The sequence below is a fragment of the Aethalodelphis obliquidens genome, unplaced genomic scaffold (assembly GCF_003676395.1).
Source record: "Aethalodelphis obliquidens isolate GAN/ISIS:26980383/991018 unplaced genomic scaffold, ASM367639v1 scaffold94, whole genome shotgun sequence".
Lineage (NCBI taxonomy): Eukaryota > Metazoa > Chordata > Mammalia > Artiodactyla > Delphinidae > Aethalodelphis > Aethalodelphis obliquidens.
In genome coordinates this window covers 3,822,049-3,841,190 of record NW_020838038.1, presented here as the reverse complement: position 1 = coordinate 3,841,190, position 19,142 = coordinate 3,822,049, and the positions used below count along the sequence as shown (strand labels likewise).

The 19,142-nt window shown below is 47.1% G+C and overlaps 1 protein-coding gene across 7 annotated transcripts in view; it reads right to left on the bottom strand.

The window, feature by feature from the left end:
- GEMIN8 (gem nuclear organelle associated protein 8) overlaps positions 1 to 19,142 on the bottom strand; it is a 33,476-nt gene that overhangs the window by 9,130 nt on the left and 5,204 nt on the right. For 5 of the 7 annotated variants that reach the window (XR_003430601.1, XR_003430598.1, XR_003430600.1 and 2 more), the window contains exons 2-3: positions 10,204 to 10,248; positions 9,135 to 9,576 (exon numbers count right to left, since the gene is read on the bottom strand). Coding sequence is in view for 3 of the 7 variants with exons in the window: in XM_027095803.1 (XP_026951604.1) it covers positions 9,135 to 9,576; positions 10,204 to 10,215 (454 nt within the window). In the remaining 4 variants the exon portion in view is untranslated. Of the gene's footprint in view, positions 1 to 9,134; positions 9,577 to 10,203; positions 10,415 to 13,763; positions 14,325 to 19,142 lie in introns of those variants that run through there. The other 2 variants (XM_027095806.1, XM_027095805.1) reach the window with 2 other exon arrangements.

The following is a 19,142-nucleotide window of genomic DNA, read 5'->3' as shown; positions in this document are numbered from 1 at the left end:
CGCTAACAGAGAAAAGAACGCCGGACATGAAGATAAAGGGTTCCAGCTCTACATCACGCTTTACTGCTTACAATGTTAGAAAAGGCATTTTGCCTCACTAGATTTGGAGTTTCTCATCTGTAAAATTAGGAGGTTGGGACTGACCTCCACCGTCGCTTCTGCAGTTTGTTTTTATACAAGGAAGTACTATGGGAATAAGCCAAATGACTGTCAAGCAAAAGACATGCAATATAACTGTTACCTTATCCATGAAAAAGACAGAATTGACCTACTGTGAAAGGTGGAAGTAAACCAAAATATTGGCTTGATATGCAAATGAATGGGAGGTCAACAAGCATTTGTTTCTCATTTTTGGTCTTTCTGGTAAATCTGAAACTTCAGGATTTAAGATGTTCAATTCTCATGGGTGTCTGAATTCTACCCCCTCCTCCCCTGGGGACTACTCTTCCAAAGGCTTGGCATCTCCACCCGAGCCAGGGACAGAAGAGCCCCTTCTGCCACCTGTGATACGTTACCAATCCTCGGCCCCGAGGAGGCGATCCCACGTGATCCCTCAGAGCCTCTGCATGTAGACGACAGAGGCTCCCAGACCACGGGCCTTTCACTCTCGAATTTGTCCCAAGACTATCATCATTCTCACTGACAGATTTAGTGACACAGCAGATGTTCAACTTCCTGTCGAAATCAGTGTCTCAGTTTAAGTTTTAATAAACACTGGAATTTTTGCTATCTTAGTAAGTGTTGCTCTCTGCCGTTAGGATATGTGAATTTAACCTTTTTACTTTTGCATCTTTATTTTCCTTTTCCTTATAACTTAACATGGTTATAACGATGCTTCTTTCTGCTGCCCTTCTGACAAAAACTATCTTGCAGACGTTAAATCAGTCTAACAATTTATACGCCAAGAGCCGTTTCCTCTTATTGACAGCTGTGGATGAAACGCTACGTGACACCAAAGCAACCCCAGCTGGCCGGCCGTCAGTGAAGCCTGTGCTGTTTTCCAAGTCTGCACTCAGCATGTGCTCATCACAGCAACCATCACGGGGTTTTATTCCTTAATAGACTTTATACCGTGTAAGAATAAAAGACACGGCCCTCTGCTCTCAGTTCTCTATTTTTATCTCCTTCCCATCCGGGTTTCCTCATGAAAATTTAAGGCCCAAACCCTGGTCCCCTCCCAGTCTCACAAGAAGTGTGGAGGTTTCCTGCACGGCCGGTAGTTGCCCTCAAACATAGATCGGAGGGACGGGAAGTGGGTCCCCTGGCACCAGCGGCCCACCTGCGGGAGTCCACTACGGGGGAGGGCACTGTGGCCTTTACTCACCCTGTCTCCCCAGCCCTGGGGGAGGCCGCAATGCCCGACTGAAAGCAGGTGCTCAGAGGTTGTCAAGAGAGAGCTCAGACAAAGGCCAGACATTATTATTATTATTATTATTTTTGCAGTACGCGGGCCTCTCACTGTCGTGGCCGCTTCCGTTGCGGAGCACAGGCTCCGGACGCGCAGGCTCAGCGGCCATGGCTCACGGGCCCAGCCGCTCCGCGGCATGTGGGATCCTCCCGGACCGGTGCACGAACCCGTGTCCCCTGCATCGGCAGGCGGACTCTCACCAACTGCACCACCAGGGAAGCCCAGACATTATTTTTTGTAAACAGCTGTTCCTTCCAGATGCTACTGGAAAACAATGACAACCCAGGGATAGAGAAAGAGATGCTCGACTCTCAAAAGGCGCTGCGTAGAGCCCCCTCCCGCAGGTCCTTGAGTCTCCATGGAGGAGAGGTTGGGGGAGGGGGAAGGAAGGGGCACCGCTGAGTTGGGGGTCTGATTTTGTTCCCTTACATTCGAGTTGCTTTGCCTCTACTTACTCACACAAAAAAAAGTTCTAACATTAGACTATAAATGTGAAAACCAGTCAGCTTAAAACTAAATACCCTCAGACTAGCTGGGCGCTGGAGGCTACAGGTAGCACGTGAAAGTACTTTAGTGTATACTGACCTAGAGGACCAAGCAAGCCTGAGGATGCAATACTCACTTGAAGGCATCCACTTATTCTAGGCTCCATTTATTGCTTCCTCCCTCCTAATGAAAGAAAGGATTCTCAATCACTGGTGGTTTTTCTTCCTGTCAAAACAAGGTGAGGACTCAGCCAGCCAGATGGAGAGTCATCTGACTGAAGCAGAGAAGTCGAACAACACACTTCACAAATAACTGAACAGGGGCCTTGTCATGCAGAGGTCAGTCATTTTTCCCAAAAACATCTGTGGGACTCAATGTTACCAAGCACTTTTTTCTTGTAGGATACTTGACCAAGGCAATTTGTGTTAATACAAATCAGAGTATCTTTTTCAATTTCAGCTTTAAAACAGGGTTGTAGTGGGGTGAATAGCCTCCCCGCAAATTTCCATCAACCCAGAACCTCAGAATGTGATCGTATTTGGAAATAGGGTCTTTGGGGATGTAATTAAGCATTGAGATGAGATGATTCTACATTAGGGTGGGTCCTAAATCCAGTGAGAGTGTCCTTATGTGAGACAGAAAAGGACACATACAGACACAGGGGGAAACCATGTAAAGATGACGGCAGAGGCCAATGAAAGCCAGGAGCCGCCAGAAGCCGGAAGAGGCAGGCCCTAGAGCCCTTGGAAGGAAGCGTGGCCCTGCCAACAACTTGATTTTGGTCTTCCGGCCTGCAGAACTGTAAGAGAATAAATTTCTGTAGTTTTCAGCCACACGGTTTGTGGTAATTTGTTACAATAGTAACAATTAGGAAACTAATTCAGGGGTTACCATGCATACAGAGTTAAAACAGGAAAAACAGTATTATACTATTAAGGAGAAACTCTACTGGACTCCATCTGTGTTCAGGATATATAACCTTGATATTTTTTGTCTCAATCTATACATTTACATGGTGTTACCAACGTAAGCTTAAAGTCTATAAAGGAAAAAACAATCATGGGAAGTGACTTGCACTTCAGAGACCCTGACATAGCAGGAAAACATTCATTCAGTATTCCAAGATAATTAGCTCAAAGGCAGAACATTTTGGAGGACAAAGCACTAAGACAAATGAGTGTTAAAGAATGTGATTTCCCTCCATTTTTCTAGGATTAGCATGTCTGATTATATTCTCTGCTGTGTTGCCAGAATTAATGACCTCAGCACAACCGAGCGAAAGCACAGACTTGATTTATATCATGAATGCCTCATTTCTGGCTTGTCAGCAACACACCCAGAACACAGGTGCTTGCCAGCAGAGCTGGAGCCATTACTGACGGGTCTTCCATCCTCACCCCACATCCCTCACTCGACGACAGATGTAATCCCCAAGTCCGTGGGCAATCACCATGTTTACTTTTAGAATAAAAGTGCGTTTCCATCCCTCCCTTCCATTTTTCTATGGCCATTCACACGTATCTTCTCACGGACTGCTTTGATGCCCCGAACATCTGGACTAGATGAAACACACACATGGTGGAATTGTGCTCAATCAGTATGATTCCACACTTCAATCTCATTGACGAAACTAAGACGGCTCCCTGAACACTGGGCCGTAGGTCTCGTTATATCTTCTAGGTTTTCTGTGGAGGGTGCAATGAGGGAGAGCGGGACGGGTTCCAGCAGACTGACTGAAGGCTCACTAGGAAGACTAGAGTCTAGACCTTCCTGCTCGGGTGGACACACTGTAAAGGAGCAGATGTCGCCCATCAAATGTCTACAAAGTACACCTGGGCCCTTGGTAAGACCAGCACTTTGAGTGCTGGGCGGGGAGTGCACTCAGCCCTTTCTTTCCCTCTCATTCCGCACTGCCCCCATCCCTCAAAGCCTAGTGTGCGCTCCGTTTCTCCACCACCAGCCCGTGGAGCTCCTCTGACCACTGAGCCCACTCACTCACTGGCTCTTCCCCTCATTTGCAAAACTACCCACGGCGCACACCATAAATGGCTCTTGTAGGTATCATTTTAAACCTGATTTTGTCTTCTCTTCCCACGTGGGTTTATGCTCTTTGAGAAATGTCCCTGTTTGGACCCGACATCTACCCCCAAAACACAGGTGACAACTATCTGATTGGTTCGTGTAGAGACAACAGTGGCAAGGGTTTGTTTCGGGGGGCCTGCTTCTCTACGGGGCATGACAACTTTCACTCATTTTCCCTCTAAGTATTAGGACGAGGACCTCGCAGTCTCAACTGATGGTTATTTATGACTATAAAATGATACCTTCCTTAACCTAACAATAAACATTTTTCCTAAGAAATAACTGACAACACAGCTGACCTTTTAAAACTTCACAACTGTCTACTTTCCCATAAGTAATGTTACCAGTGAAGTTTTAAATAACAGCAATATCTCGCTAGGAAATGATGACATATAATATAATCAAAAGCATGCCTGTTACTGCTGCACAAAAAAGAGTTCTTTGTTTACCCTACTTAATATTTTTTTGGTTTTTATTGCTGAAATATGTGAAATTAGAGACTGTCTGGAAGAATGGTAATCACAAACAAGAACACGTTGTCCAGTCTAAAGGATTTTATCCCAAGAAAATACTAAATAAGACACAGATGATGATGAATTATATAACGTATACATTCCTTTGGAGGTGAATAGTCCTGAAAAGCTGTATCTTTCAAGTTTAGCTACGTTTTCCCTTGCTAGTAATATTTTATACAATCTGTGTTCTCTAAATGATTCATGTTCAGGGCTGAATTTGTCCTAATTGAATAAGTAGCTTCTAGTGGCTCAAAGAGCAAAACAACTTCAACCGAGTATTCACATGACTCAGGTCCCTCATCTCTTTATTCAAACATTTCCCAACTGTGTATGTAACTAAGCCTCTGTGAGCATTTCTAGCGAAGGTAATGGATTGGAAAGCACCACGGGCATTCCAATTACTTATGTCTGAATGCCATCATTCATGACTGCTCCAAGGAACACGAATTGATCCTATACGCCACTGAAAGTGCTGGTGAAAAACCTAGCGCTGGTGAAGTGCTGCCCATTATTTCTGGTGGGGCAGCGTCAGGGCCTGGCGGCTGCTTCTCACAGAGACCGCATCTTTTGCAGGAAGATTAGATTCCGACACCAAAGCCTTGTTCTCACCCTCGCCAGACAACACTCATGTCTCCCTGGGACCTGATAAAGCTTTCAGGGCGGACTGCAGGACACAAGAGCATCAGAGATCCCAGCACAAGCAATTTTGAATTATGCTACAATTGCACGTTTTTAAAGCACAAAGTAGCGGAAGCTCAATGCGTTTAGTGCTGTTATGAGGAAGGTGGAAGCAGGTTCATTTCCCCAGCCCGTGTAGTTTACTATATTAACTTATATCAAGCAAGAATGTCCTTGAAACAGAACTAAAAGTTGTGGTAATGACTACTTTGACAAAATTGTATTAGTGGCTCAATTTGACAGATATCAAAGCTTTTCATTCATTTATGTTTTAAATATTCTAAATCAATTAAAGAGTTTGAAAAGTGCTGCCTAGGGCAGAAATATATGACTTCTTTTTTTTCGAAGTCAGAGAATACTTTATTAAAAATATGCAGAATCTTAATCAAGCACTCACTAATCAGCAACCAGAGATGATCATACTAAGTGAAGTCAGACAGAGAAAGACAAATACCATATGATATCCCTTCTATGTGGAATCTAAAATATGACACAAATGAACTGATCTATGAAACAGAAACAGACTCACGGACATAGAGAACAGACTTGTGGTTGCCAAGAGGGAGGGGACGTGGGAGAGGGATGGAGTGGGAGTTTGGGATTAGCAGATGTAAGCTTTTATATATAGGATGGATAAACAAGGTCCTACGGTAGAGCACAGGGAACTATATTCAATATCCTGTGATAAACCATAATGGAAAAGAATATGAAAAAGAATGTGTATATATGTATAACTGAATCACTTTGCTATGCAGCAGTAATTGACATGACATTGTAAATCAACTATACTTCAATCAAAAAAAATAACAATCAAGCACTAATCAAGACAGTATCAGAGTAAAGCCAGTTCATGGTTAATAATCCATGTTAAAGGATGAGTTATTAGCAACAAACCATAACAAGCAACACTCCTTGGGCACTGACTTCCGTACAGAGCACTGTTGTATAACTTTTATCTCATTTAATCTTCATAGTTAGCACCCCATTCATTAGAATCCCCATTTCACAGATGAGGAGACTGAGGCACAGGGTAGCGGTGCACAGGATAAGAACTTCCAGCTAGTAAGTGCTGGAGTGGGGCTGGAAGCCTGTAATTCCAGCGGTCCTGCCACAGCTACTCCTGTATAATTCTACTAACAATAATGTAAGTATTGGTGAGTAGGGATGGAGGTTGTAAGGGTTTCCATAAAATTCCCTTTTTTGTTGGTTTGCTATCTAGATCACGGTAAAACAAACATGTACCAGATTTTCTTCACAGCAATGACAAGACCTGTGTGGTTCACTTGACGTCCCACTCACAGACTGCATTTGGAAACAAAGAAAATTCTGACAGGGTGATTGTATTAGTTTCCTAGGGCTGCTGTAACGAAGTGCAGCACACTGGGTGCCTTAGAACAACAGAAATGTCTTGTCTCACAGCTGGGGAGGCCAGAAGTCTGAGATCAAGCTGTCAGCAGGGCCATGGCCGTCCAGAGGCGCTAGGGAAGGTCTGTTCCAGGCCTTTCTCCCAGCTTCTAGCAGTTCTTGGCTTGTGGCAGCAGAACTCCAGTCCTCTCGTGCCATTCTCCCTGGGTGCGCGTCTGGCTCTGTTTCCAAATTTTTCTCTTTTTATAAGGACACCAGTCATACTGGATCAGGGCCCACCCTAATCTCATTTTAACTTGTTACCTCTGTGAAGACCCTCTCTCCAAATAAGGTCACATCCTGAGGTCTGGGTGGGGTTTAGGACTCCAATAAATCTTTTTTTTAGCGGACACAATTCAACCCATAACAATGACGATAATAGGACTTGGAGCCCTGATGTCAACTAAGCAGATTTAGGGATGATATCAAAAGAAACATGCAGTTCCTCAAGTTTATAAAATATTCAATGCCTACATCACCTTGTAAAATGGCCCAAAGAACCACAGCAAGTTTAGCACTTCATGGGATAAGGTTTGAAAAGTTCTTATTTAAGGCTCATAATTAATACTGAAAGACTTCATTCATTCATTCAAAATAATATTAAGTGCCACGCAAAACTTAGCAGGCAATTTTCATGACTTTTTCTTAACCTACCTGACAAAGGCAAGACGCAGAAACAGGGATGGTTCTTAACCAGACATCTGTAACTCAACTGACATGTGAAGGACACATTTCATTATTCTATTTTCACATCATTCATCTCTACTTTTCATTGAATAACTCTGTCAGGTTCATTTTAAATTAGCAGGTCATTCAAAATGGCCTTTTAGATGGCTGGGGTTTGCTCCCATCCTTAATTACAACTTCTATCATAAATGTGGCACTCTCTCTGGCAGGAAAAACATGTTCTTCTGCCTTTGGGTACGGACAACAGAAACAAGCTCTGTCTCCATCATATTTTCTTTTTCAAAAGCTGTAACAAACGGCATTCCAACCACACGTGGACATGCTCCAATGCCAAGTCTCCCTCATCTGTTACATGCTTTTAAATTAGACTGTTATTTCAAATGTATTTTGAAAAAAGGTAAAATTTATTCCCGAAGATCAAGGAAAGACATGCATTCTATGTGTAATAGAAAGTACTGTTTTAAAAATACTTGTTTGCATATACTTTCTAATATGCATCAAAGAAGTCAAAGGTTTAATCAAAAGAAGGGAAGTAAAACTGAATGAGTAGTGAAGAATCATAGGCAGACACTAAAGGGCATGAGACTTTATACACAGCCCACTGCTCAGTTCCTGGCACCCAGTGGGGGAATCAATACATGCTCGCCCATCATTAGGAAAACACAGATCAATCAAGATGTAAATGAAATGCACCCATCCCCAGGCTTCTATGTCTCCGTTTACTAGAAAATTCTAGGCAAAATATATAATTAGAACTCAATAAAAACAATATTGAGATGGCATGTTGTAATAGGGAGGAAAGCATCTGTATGTCTGTTAGAGACACTGAAAATGTAAATGGGCTGGTGAATCTTAACAGTAAGGAAAGCACAAAAAGCACTTTTAGTTTTTTGTGGCAAGTTAGTAAGAAATTAAAAACATAAAATTCCTGCTTTCTGACTGAAGATTTAAGACCATTATCACAATTCTCTAACCCCAGGAACAGACAGCCATGGCACAGAATCAAACCGGAGAGGGTAAATACCAGGCATTTTGTTATTCTTTTTAGGTTCCCACTGGTGTCTACTCTGGAGGGAGCTTGAGATTTAAGACCCGGTAGCTCTGCAGCACCAGGGCAGTCTGAGCTGTGCACCAGTGAGGCGGCAGCAGCATTTTAGGAACCTAGTGGTCCTAAGCCCTGAGTCTGTGCTAGAGGAACGAGCACAGGAACTGGAGTCACACACACCTTGCTTTGAATCCTAACAGCAAATTACTAGTTGATACCACAGAACAAGTCAATGAAGCTCCTGAAGGCTCACTTTCCTTATACGTGAAATGGGCTTAAAACCTTGAGGGACTGTTGTGTAGACTAGGGAATGCGCGCGCGCGCGCACGCGCGCGCACACACACACACACACACACACTCCTCTGGTGTAGTGTCTGAAATTCAGTAAATGGCAGAGGTACTATTAGGATAAGTTTTGTTCTAGAACTAAAAAAAAAAAGTCCTATACTAAAACAACCCTGAAAACTAATATAAGTGAGGTACCACATCACCAGAGCTTTTCCAGGCTAAGGATTGGGTTTGAAATATTATCTGTATCCAAGGGAGGACTTAGAAGGTTATAAACGAGGGCAGGATGGGACTTTCCTGGTGGTCCAGTGGGTAAGACTCCATGCTCCCGAAGCAGGGGGCCTGGGTTCAATTCCTGGTTGGGGAACTAGATCCGGCATGCATGCCACAACTAAGAAGCCTGCAGGCCAGCGAGTGCTGAAATGAAGATCCTGCGTGCAAAAAGTAGTAGCCAGGGCAGCCAACATAAATAAATAAAAATAAATGTGGGCAGGAGACAAGGCCCGGGGCGGGGCCGTGGAGAGGGGCGGGCTGCACTTACGGCGCTCCTCCTGGTGCCTCTCGGTTTGGGCGAAGTACTGGCGTAGCTCCTCCGTGATCTCCATGTTGCTCACGTCGCATTCTATGCCGCCATCGTCGGACTCGCTCTCTTTCTCCTTCTCCTCCTCTGCGTACCAAGCTGGCTCTTCTCTGCCGCGTGGATGTGGTCCACGCCCGCCAGCATGTGAATGACTGTGGTGGGAGTCCCAGGAGGCTGGGGGATGCTCGTAGCAGGACTGAGGCCTTCTGCCCTCCTTAGCATAAGCGATCTGGGGAAGGCCCATGGCAGAAGAGTACCACGGGGACATGAAGCAAGATTCCATGGCCTTCCGATAGGCATTCTGGTGGCAGCGCATCCACGCCATCGCTTGATGGTAATGTTGCCAGTATCTTGCGTAGACCGGATGAGAGGGCCAAGACTCCACAGCTAGCGCTGTTGCCGGCTACAAAACAAAAAAAAAATGTAGGCTAGACAGCACGTGGTTCAGCCTCAAGAGAAACCTTCAAACGTTCAATCAAATAACCGGGTGTTCACTGCGTATCTACTAAATATCTCCTCTCCACGAGGGTGCTACGGGGCCAAGGAGAATATAAGACGGGTCCACGCCCACGATGGGCGCCAGGCATGTGCACACTTGCTCTGAAGTACATGCGCATGAGGCACACAGAGGACAATTAGTTTGAGGTTACGGCCCATTATAAAGTGGGGACAGAGGCTAATAATGATCATTTCTAGATGAGACGCAGGGGGCAAGAGGACCCGATGTCTATCATCTTGGGCCTTTCTACCCACTGTGATTAAATGACTAATTCCAAGTTAGAAACGCCTGCCAAGAACCACATGAACTGGTGAACATGATGTTCTCCGGTCCCTCCCTCTCTGCCCCCTAAACGTGCTGGCGGCCCACTCCTCAGTGCCTGGGACAAAAGATGACGAGCAACACACACGATGGTGCTCTACCTTTAGTTTTCTGATGTATTTCTTTGGTCTTCTCCATCATGCAATGAGACACCAAGACCTTAACGACTAAAACTTACCTTTTTTCTCATCAGTTAAAAAAAAAACTTACCTCTGCTGTCATCTGTGATTGTGAAAGTCCAAACGAGCGCCGAAACTAGGAAAGAACAAGCAGAGTGCAGACGTCTGGTCAGTCCAGGGCTATGATATTCATAGCTATTTTGCGGTTTGCATAGCACCTCCTCAGAGGCTGCTGTCTCCCCAGGATGGTGCCTGATCTTCACGCAACACACCACGACAGCACCGACACCTGGGCTAGTGGTCTGAAAAGGAGGGATCCCCTTAGGTGTGATTCAGTGGCTCAAAGTACACTGCGCTTTTCAAGTATAGTACCTGTTTGCCTATTGAAAGTAAAGTCCACGAGAGTAACCACATAAATAGCTAGTCATATGTATGTAAAAAATACACGGAACATGAACTAAAAGTGTACAACTATTACTTTATTTACTAACCCATAGTTCATGCCAATGCCTATTTAAATTAACCCTGGAGGGCTTCCCTGGTGGCGCAGTGGTTAAGAATCCGCCTGCCAATGCAAGGGACACGGGTTCGAGACCTGGTCCGGGAAGATCCCACGTGCCGCGGAGCAACTAAGCCCGTGTGCCACAACTACTGAGCCTGCGCTCTAGAGCCCGTGAGCCACAACTACTGAAACCTGTGCTCTAGAGCCTGCGAGCCACAGCTACTGAAGCTCGCGTGCCTAGAGCCCGTGCTCCGCAACAAGACAAGCCACCGCAATGAGAAGCCCGCGCACCGCAACAAAGAGTAGCCCCCCGCTCGCCGCAACTAGAGAAAGCTCGCGCACAGCAACGAAGACCCACTGCAGCCAAAAATTAAACAAATAGATTTATATATAAAAAAAGTTCATAAAAAAATAAAATAAATTAACCCTGGATCTCCCAGAGTCCTGAGTAGAATAGAATACATCTTGCCAACTCACTGGAAACCTTTGTTGGGTCTTGCTGCAGGCCTGGGACTCGGAGAAGCCTCTCTAAATAAAACAACTCTCTCGGCTGGGTTGTACCCTGGGCTTTAAGCCCCTCAAATGCACCTTGCTTTGGTTTTGACTGCAAAAAGCATCTTTCAGCCAGCGTGTGACACTACACTCCCTGCCTACCCACACTGCGTCTCTGCGGGAGGAGGAACTGGTCGCTTGGAGACTGTAAGGTCGGATCTTAACAAATGGCACCGCGAAACAGAGGAAAGCTTCAAGTGAGCTTTATTAGGGAGCGCTCCCGGGCGAGGTTCACTGGTCCGAGAGAAAGGGGCCAGAGAAGTTGTACCCGGGCGAGGGCTGGGCAAGATTTTATAGGGGAACAAGAGAAAGGGGTGTGGTGAGTCTGGGAGGGCGCAGGGTATTCCTTATTTGGTGGTCTTTTCGGGTATCCTGGGGGACCGTTAGTCCCGCCCCTCGAAAGGCGGGAAGGCTGGGCTGGGTTCAAAGTCCCCAGGTCAGTTCCTGGAACTGGGTGGTCGGGAGAATTTCGGTCTGATGCAACCTGTGAATCTGATTGTGTTCCCCTGCCTCGGGCCAGTTGGCCTTATATCCCAGACATCTTTGGTGTAATGGGGCGGCGTTCTGATTTCTGGCTACTTCATGCTGAATTGGGGCGTCGAAAGGGGAGTCGGGCGACCAGAGGTCCGAGGCTTAGGGGAGACCAGTGGGGGGTTCTGTAGGAAGCAAGGTGTAAGGACCGAGGAGCATTTGGTTTGTGGCCACCCGGGAGACTTCCTCCATGCGCCTGCGAAGGAACCTAAGAAAACAGGGAGCAAGCATGCTACGAAGAGGGTGCGGTCCGGTTTTGAAAGAGGGGTGTCAAAGAGTCCCTCTCTCGGCGGGCTGAGGGCCTCTACGACTTGGGGGCAGGAGTGGGAAGGGGAGGTCCCGGTATCGGAGATAGGCAAGAGGGAGGCCGGGTTTAGGCGGGGGGAAGAGGGAAGAGGTCGAGGGAGATAGCAGGGTTTTCAATGAACAGTAGGTGGAACTCCTGGATGCGGGAGGGGCCTAGGAGGTCGACCAGCCGGTGGGACGAAAGCACGCTTAGTGGGTGGGCCAGAGTCAGTTTGAGTGTTTGTTTGGTCAGTTCGGCTGCGCTGCTAGGGCCCGAAGGCATGGTTGCCATCCCCAATGGTTGGGTCTAGCTGTTTGGAGAGGTAAGCCACGGGGTGGTAGGAAGGCCCTACAGGCTGGGCAAGGAGTCCAGTGGCTATTCCGGCCCGTTCATCCACAAAAAGGTGAAAAGGTCGGGTTTGGGTTGGGCAGAGAAATGGAAAAAGAAGATATCAGAGCGTTATGGAGGGTGAGAAAGGCCTATCGAACGGCGGAAGGAGAGGTGAGGAGTCCTTGAGGGGTTTCTTTAGCGGCTAGATATACGGGTTTAGCGAGGAGAGCAAAGTTAGGGATCCAGTGCCGGAAAAATCCTATAAGGCCCAAAAAGGAGAGAATTTGTTCCGCTGTTTCCAGAGGCTGGAGTTCACGGATAATCCGGGTGCGGTCGGCTGTTAGACCGTTTGTGGTAGCGGTAAGGTGGAGCCCCAGGTAGGTTATAGAAGATACAGATAACTGAGCCTTGGCTGGGGAGACCCGATAACCGCGAGGGCCAAGGTAATTGAGGAGGTCTGCAGTATGTTGTCTTGAGAGGCTGAGAGACTGGCTACAAAGGAGGAGGTCATCTACATATTGAAGGAGTGTCCTGGGGGTAAGGGAGCAAGAATTGAGGTTCTGTGCCAGCGCCTGACCGAAGAGGTGAGGACTGTCGCGGAAGCCCTGGGGAAGAACTGTCCAGGTGAGCTGACTGGAAGTATGGGTATCCGGCTCCGTCCAGGTAAAGGCGAAGAGGAAATAGGAGTCGGGATGTAGGGGGATAGTGAAAAAGGCATCTTTGAGATCCAGAACCGTAAAGTGGGTTGTGGATGGGGGGATATGGGAGAGCAAGGTGTATGGGTTTGGTACTACTGGGTGGAGAGGAATTATGGCCTCACTGATTATTCAGAGGTCCTGGACCAGGCGATAATCCCCAGAGGCCTTGTGGACAGGCAGGATGGGGGTGTTGCAGGGAGAGTCAGTGGGGATAAGGAGTCCCTGGTTTAGGAGTCTGGTGATAATAGGTTGTAGGCCCCTAAGGTGAGTCTCAGAGATGGGAAATTGGGGCCCTGATGGAAATTTGGAGGGGTCCTTTAGGCGGATGAGAACGGGGGAATGGTGTGTTGCTATTATGGGCTTACAAGTATCCCAGACTTGGGGATTGATTGGGTTCGGTGTGATTGGAAGAGGGGGATAGGAGGGGGAGGGTTCTAGAGACAGGCCAAGAAGAGAAAGCAGGAGTTGGGAGGAGGGGACCTTAGGGTCAAGTCTAACCTGCTGGAGGGAGGCCCCTAAGTGGAAAAGGGCATCTCGGCCTAGCAAGGGAACTGGGCAGGATGGTATGACTAAGAAAGAATGAGTAAAAGGGAGTCCTTCGATATGACATGGGAGTGGACCGGTCTGGAGTGGGAAGGATGGTTTGCCATCAATACCCATGACCGAGATCTGGGAAGGAGAAACTGGCCCGGAATAAGTAGGCAGGACCGAATAGGTAGCCCCCGTGTCCATCAGAAATGAGATGGACTTACCCGCTACCTGTAGCGTTACCCTGGGCTCGGCGAGGGTGATGGGGGTCTTCGAGTCCGGGCGCCGTCAGTCGTCAGCCAATCCCAGCAGTTCGAGTGGTAATGCCGTTGGGTCGGCCTGCTCCCCGCATGGAGACGCTGAGGGAGGGCCAGTCGTAGGGCAGTCACTCTTCCAGTGGCCCGTTAGCCCGCAGCTGGGACAGGGCTTAGAAGGAGGTTGGGGATTGGGACACTGGCGAGCCCAGTGGCCTTCTTTTCCGCATTTGAAGCAGACACCTGGCGGGGTTGCCTTTTGCGGACCCCGTGGATGCTGTGATCCACGGGAGATGGCCGGCCTTAGGGCGGCTACAAGGGCTTGGGTTTGGAGGGCCACCTTTTGGTGCAGCCGAGCCTGTCGGCTGGATTCTGCCAAATCCTCACGGCCATTATAGACTTTAAAGGCCATTTTTAATAGATCTCGAATAGGGGTTTGAGGGCCGTCTTCTGCCCGTTTTAATTTCTTTCGGATGTCCGGGGCTGATTGGGTGATAAAATGGGTGGCTAGGACCGCTGCCCCTGCTGGGGTGTCGGGATTCAGCCGGGTGTATAGAGTTAAGGCCTCTGTAAGGCGATTGAGAAAGACAGTTGGATTTTCGTTAGGTTCTTGGGTTATCTCTTTTAATTTTTTCAAAATTGACTACCTTATGAGCGGCAGCCTGCATGCCAGCCAGGAGACATTGGATCATGAGGTCGCGTTTACGGCGGCCATCTTGGCCATCCTGATATGTCCAGTCTGGATCGGTGCCAGGTACGGCAGTCGCTCCGACAGGCATGGAGTTGTCGGTAAGGTGAACCTGATCTGCATGGTTTCCGGCAGCAGTTTGAATTCTTTCCCTTTCGTCAGGGGTTAAGGTAGAGGACAGAACCACAGAGATATCGTGCCAGGTTAGATCGTAAGCTTGAGATAGGTAGCGAAATTCTTTGATGTAGTGGGAGGAGTCGGCAGAGAAGGAGCCTAATCGTTTTTCAATTTGAGAGAGGTCCTGGAGAGAGAAAGGGACATGGACTCTGACCAGTCCTTCCACTCCTGCTACCTCCCTCAGAGGGCACAGGAGATTTAAATCTTGGGAGTCGTGAGAGCGTGTATGTGCACTAATTGGCGAAGCAAGGGGCGTGGGAGGAGGAACCGTTGAGGGAGGCGGGAGAGCGGTTGGAGGCGCCTGAGCGCTTCGGGAGGAGGAGGGACCGCTTCAGGGTAAGGTGGAGGTTGGAGAGGAGTTCTGGAGGGGAGAGAGGCGAGAGATTCGGGAGGGTGGGTTAGTGGGGAGGAATCCAAGGGGACTGAGGTTTTGGATGGAGGAGATGTTTGCTTGGCAAGGAGGATTTGAGAGGTAGAACAATTGACGCAAAGGGAGGGGCGGGAGCGCAAATACCAGAAGGCCTGAACATTGGGGACCTCGGACCATTTGCCGTCCTGCGGCAGTAATTATCTAGATCACGGAGGATGTTAAAAATCAAAAGTCCCTTCAGGATTGATTTTCTAGAGGATATTGTGGCCAGGCCACAGTGGAATAGAAAATAAGCCGTCGGCAACGGAGATCTTGGGAGAAGCCGAGGGCTGTAAAATTGGCTAGGAGACACCCCAGGGGCGTCTTAGGATCTGGTTTCGACTGTGAGGTTCCCATGACCCCCAGTCTGTCCCTGAGTGAATGGAGAGGGAGAGAGGCGTCCCTGGTCTCCGTCTCCAATTCACGGCAGGTTGGAGGGCGGTCAGGCGATTGGGACGTCTCCACAGTTGCCCGAGGCCCGGAGAGAGGACGGAGGAGTCCCTGACGTGGCCGGGATTAAGGACAGGGAGTCTGGTGGGCAGGGACTCTGAGGGTTGGAGGGAACAAGGGAGGGGGACTTACCCCGTTTTCTGCCGGATCGGGTGAATGAGTAGAGGTTCCCTGGTTGTCTCCTGGGGGAGGGGAGGAGCGGGCCGCGCGGTAACCCCGGGGCTTGGTACCCCTCCCGGGTTTCAGCACCAAATGTAAGGTCGGATCTTAACAAACGGCACCGCGAAACAGAGGAAAGCTTCAGGTGAGCTTTATTAGGGAGCGCTCCCGGGCGAGGTTCACTGGTCCGAGAGAAAGGGGCCAGAGAAGTCGCACCTGGGCGAGGGTTGGGCAAGATTTTATAGGGGAAGAAGGGAAAGGGGTGTGGTGAATCTGGGAGGGCGCAGGGTATTCCTTATTTGGTGGTCTTTTCGGGTATCCTGGGGGACTGTTAGTCCCGCCCCTCGAAAGGCGGGAAGGCTGGGCTGGGTTCAAAGTCCCCAGGTCAGTTCCTGGAACTGGGTGGTCCGGAATGTCTCCAGGGCAGTTTCTGGAACTGGGTGGTCCGGAAAGTTTCAGTCTGATGCAACCTGTGAATCTGATTGTGTTCCCCTGCCTCGGGCCAGTTGGCCTTACAGAGACTCCACCAAGTGACTGCGTAGAATACCTTTGCCCAACAGCCTTGCTCTGCCAGGATTTACTCCCTTCCGTGCTATCTACCTCTTGTGATTTACTGATATGGCAGGAAGCACCTCAAAGTAAAGTTTAATCTGCATCTGCACCTTTTACAGCCTATTTAAAACACACTTCAATTTTTTCCCTTCTGTTCAAGGGTTCAGAGATGCTCAAGTGCCAGCCGACACCAGAATGTACTTAAAAAAAAAGTTAAACAAAAGCAATAGCCTAAAATGCATGAGAATTTAAACATCTATGAGACAAAACCCCTAACACAATGTGATGCTGAGCAAACAGGTACTTGGGTTTTGAAACTCTGGAAATCAGATACCGAAGGAGTCCTAGTTTTCCTACTTTACCTAATTATAGGGTAGAATTTTAAAATCTCCAAGCCTTAAGAAATAAACTTGACTTATTTTGTAATCTCCACCAGATGTTTTGCTATGGTTAATGCGGAACACTGAGATATTAAATTGACCACATCTTTTAAGATTTAGCCTAAAGAGAACGATTCACATTCTTTTTAAATATAATAAGCTTTCAAAGACGGTATTTCCAAGAGGGCTGACATGGTCTTCTGTAAATTTATCTTAAACACAGCCCACACTTCCTGTTCCCTGTTCTACATTCACAAACACACACACATGCAGTGAATGTAAACCGGGGAAAAGCTAACAAATACAGTGAAAATACAAGCGTAAATTATTGTTCACACTACAACTATAATTTAAAGGCTTAAAACATAAACAATTATCTGAAAACCTGGCTAACTGCTATGTGCTTTATAGGCTACCGAAGAAATACATATAAAAAGTCAACACATGGGCTTCCCTGGTGGCGCAGTGGTTGAGAGTCCGCCTGCCAATGCAGGGGACACGGGTTCGTGTCCCGGTTTGGGAAGATCCCACATGCCGCGAAGCGGCTGGGCCCGTGAGCCATGGCCGCTGAGCCTGCGCGTCCGGAGCCTGTGCTCCGCAGCGGGAGAGGCCACAACAGTGAGAGGCCTGCGTACCGCAAACAAACAAACAAAAAAGAAGTCAACACAACTAAGGGGCTAACCACCTACAGGAGTAAAACCAACACAAAAGAAATTACAGTAGAAATCAGTATACACTTGAGTGCTAAAGTGTAAGGTACAGCCTTTAAGTGGCTAATTCACTCCAGCCAGGTTTTATATGTCTACCACTGAAATCTGAACAGCTTTCTGAGTGCCTGAAGCACAAAATGACATTAAAGTGAACTCCATGTGTATCTTAATCAAATTTGTTTTAGAGATTAACAATTAGCATAGGAATTAAATTAAAAAAGCCTATGAGACATCTGCGCATCTTGGGGAAATTAAGAGTTTTGAACCCAGACTTCTATGCCTTATAAAATATGTACTTAAAACCAGATCAATGTAAATATTAATTATCTCGAACTGGGAGATCTGACAGCTTCAGATATATAATAAATATCATTGTGACTGAACACTACTGCAGACCTCAGACGATCCTGTTTTTATTTATAACTGGGAAAATCCAGCCTGGCTTTAGAAGCAGTAGTACCAGTATTCTGAAAATGCGCAAGATGGCTTATGAGAGGCTCCCTTCTGCAGAGCTAGAAGTTAGGCATGCGTGGTAGAGTAAACAACTGTTTAAGAGGTTCAAGTGTAATTCAATGAGTGCCCCAGGCTGTTCAAATGCCAATGGCTGTGATTAAAAAGGGATGGGAGTGCTAATTTGAGGAGTGGTTACTTACTTATGCCTTTGATTCAACAAATAATTTGATAGAAGGGCTGACACGTTCCACTGCGTCAGAAATCACGAAAGGCACTCTGAGCACTTTTGCAAGAAAGCAGCCAGGACTAAGAGCTGGGGTGGCTGAAGAAAGCCAGTCCCAGCATTTGGACCAGAGGCCGTTCAGATTCAGCGCAGGCTGCTGACTACCTATAAAGCATATCAACTGATCTGCCGAGATGCTGACCTCTTTTAAGACCCAGGCCATTAAGGAAAGATGAATTTACATTAATCATGGAACACAGGCACCTTTGTCATCGATTTTCTTCTGATTATGCTTTTCTCATTGCTTTGGCCACCGGGACACTTAGAATCAGATCTGCTGCCATCTTACAGCACGTTTAGAGTCCTCAGGCTCCACGTTCAATATGCCGCTCATGTCACCCTTGGATTTATTATTTTCCCTCCCCAAATTCCAAAACCTATCTATCACATCCTTTTACATTTTAAGTATCTTTAAGATTCCTAAAATCCTGTAGATACTCAATTAAAAAGAGTATCGCTTATATGTGGAATCTAAAAAAAAAAGATATAATAAATGAACTTATATACGAAACAGAAAGAGATCCACAGACAGAAAACGAACTTAAGGTTACCAAAGGGGGAAGGGGGGGAGGGATACACTAGGAGGTTGGGATTACCATATACACACTACTATGTATAAAATAGGTAACCAACAAGCACCTACTGTATAGCACAGGGAACTCTACTCAGTATTTTGTAATAACCTATAAGGGAAAAGAATCTGAAAAAGAATATATAACTGAATCATTTTGCTGTACACTTGAAACTAATACAACATTGTAAATCAACTATACTTCAATAAAAATAATAAATAAATAAAGTTTTCTTTAAGTTGAACAAAATAATCCTGAGAATGAATGACAAATTAATCAGCCCCTCTCAAATCAAGAAAAAGTATAGGGCTTCCCTGGTGGCGCTGTGGTTGAGAGTCCGCCTGCCGATGCAGGGGACACGGGTTCGTGCCCCGGTTCGGGAAGATCCCACATGCCGCGGAGCGGCTGGGTCCGTGAGCCATGGCCACTGAGCCTGCGCGTCCGGAGCCTGTGCTCTGCAACGGGAGAGGCCACAACAGTGAGAGGCCCGCGTACCGCAAAAAAAAAAAAAAAAAA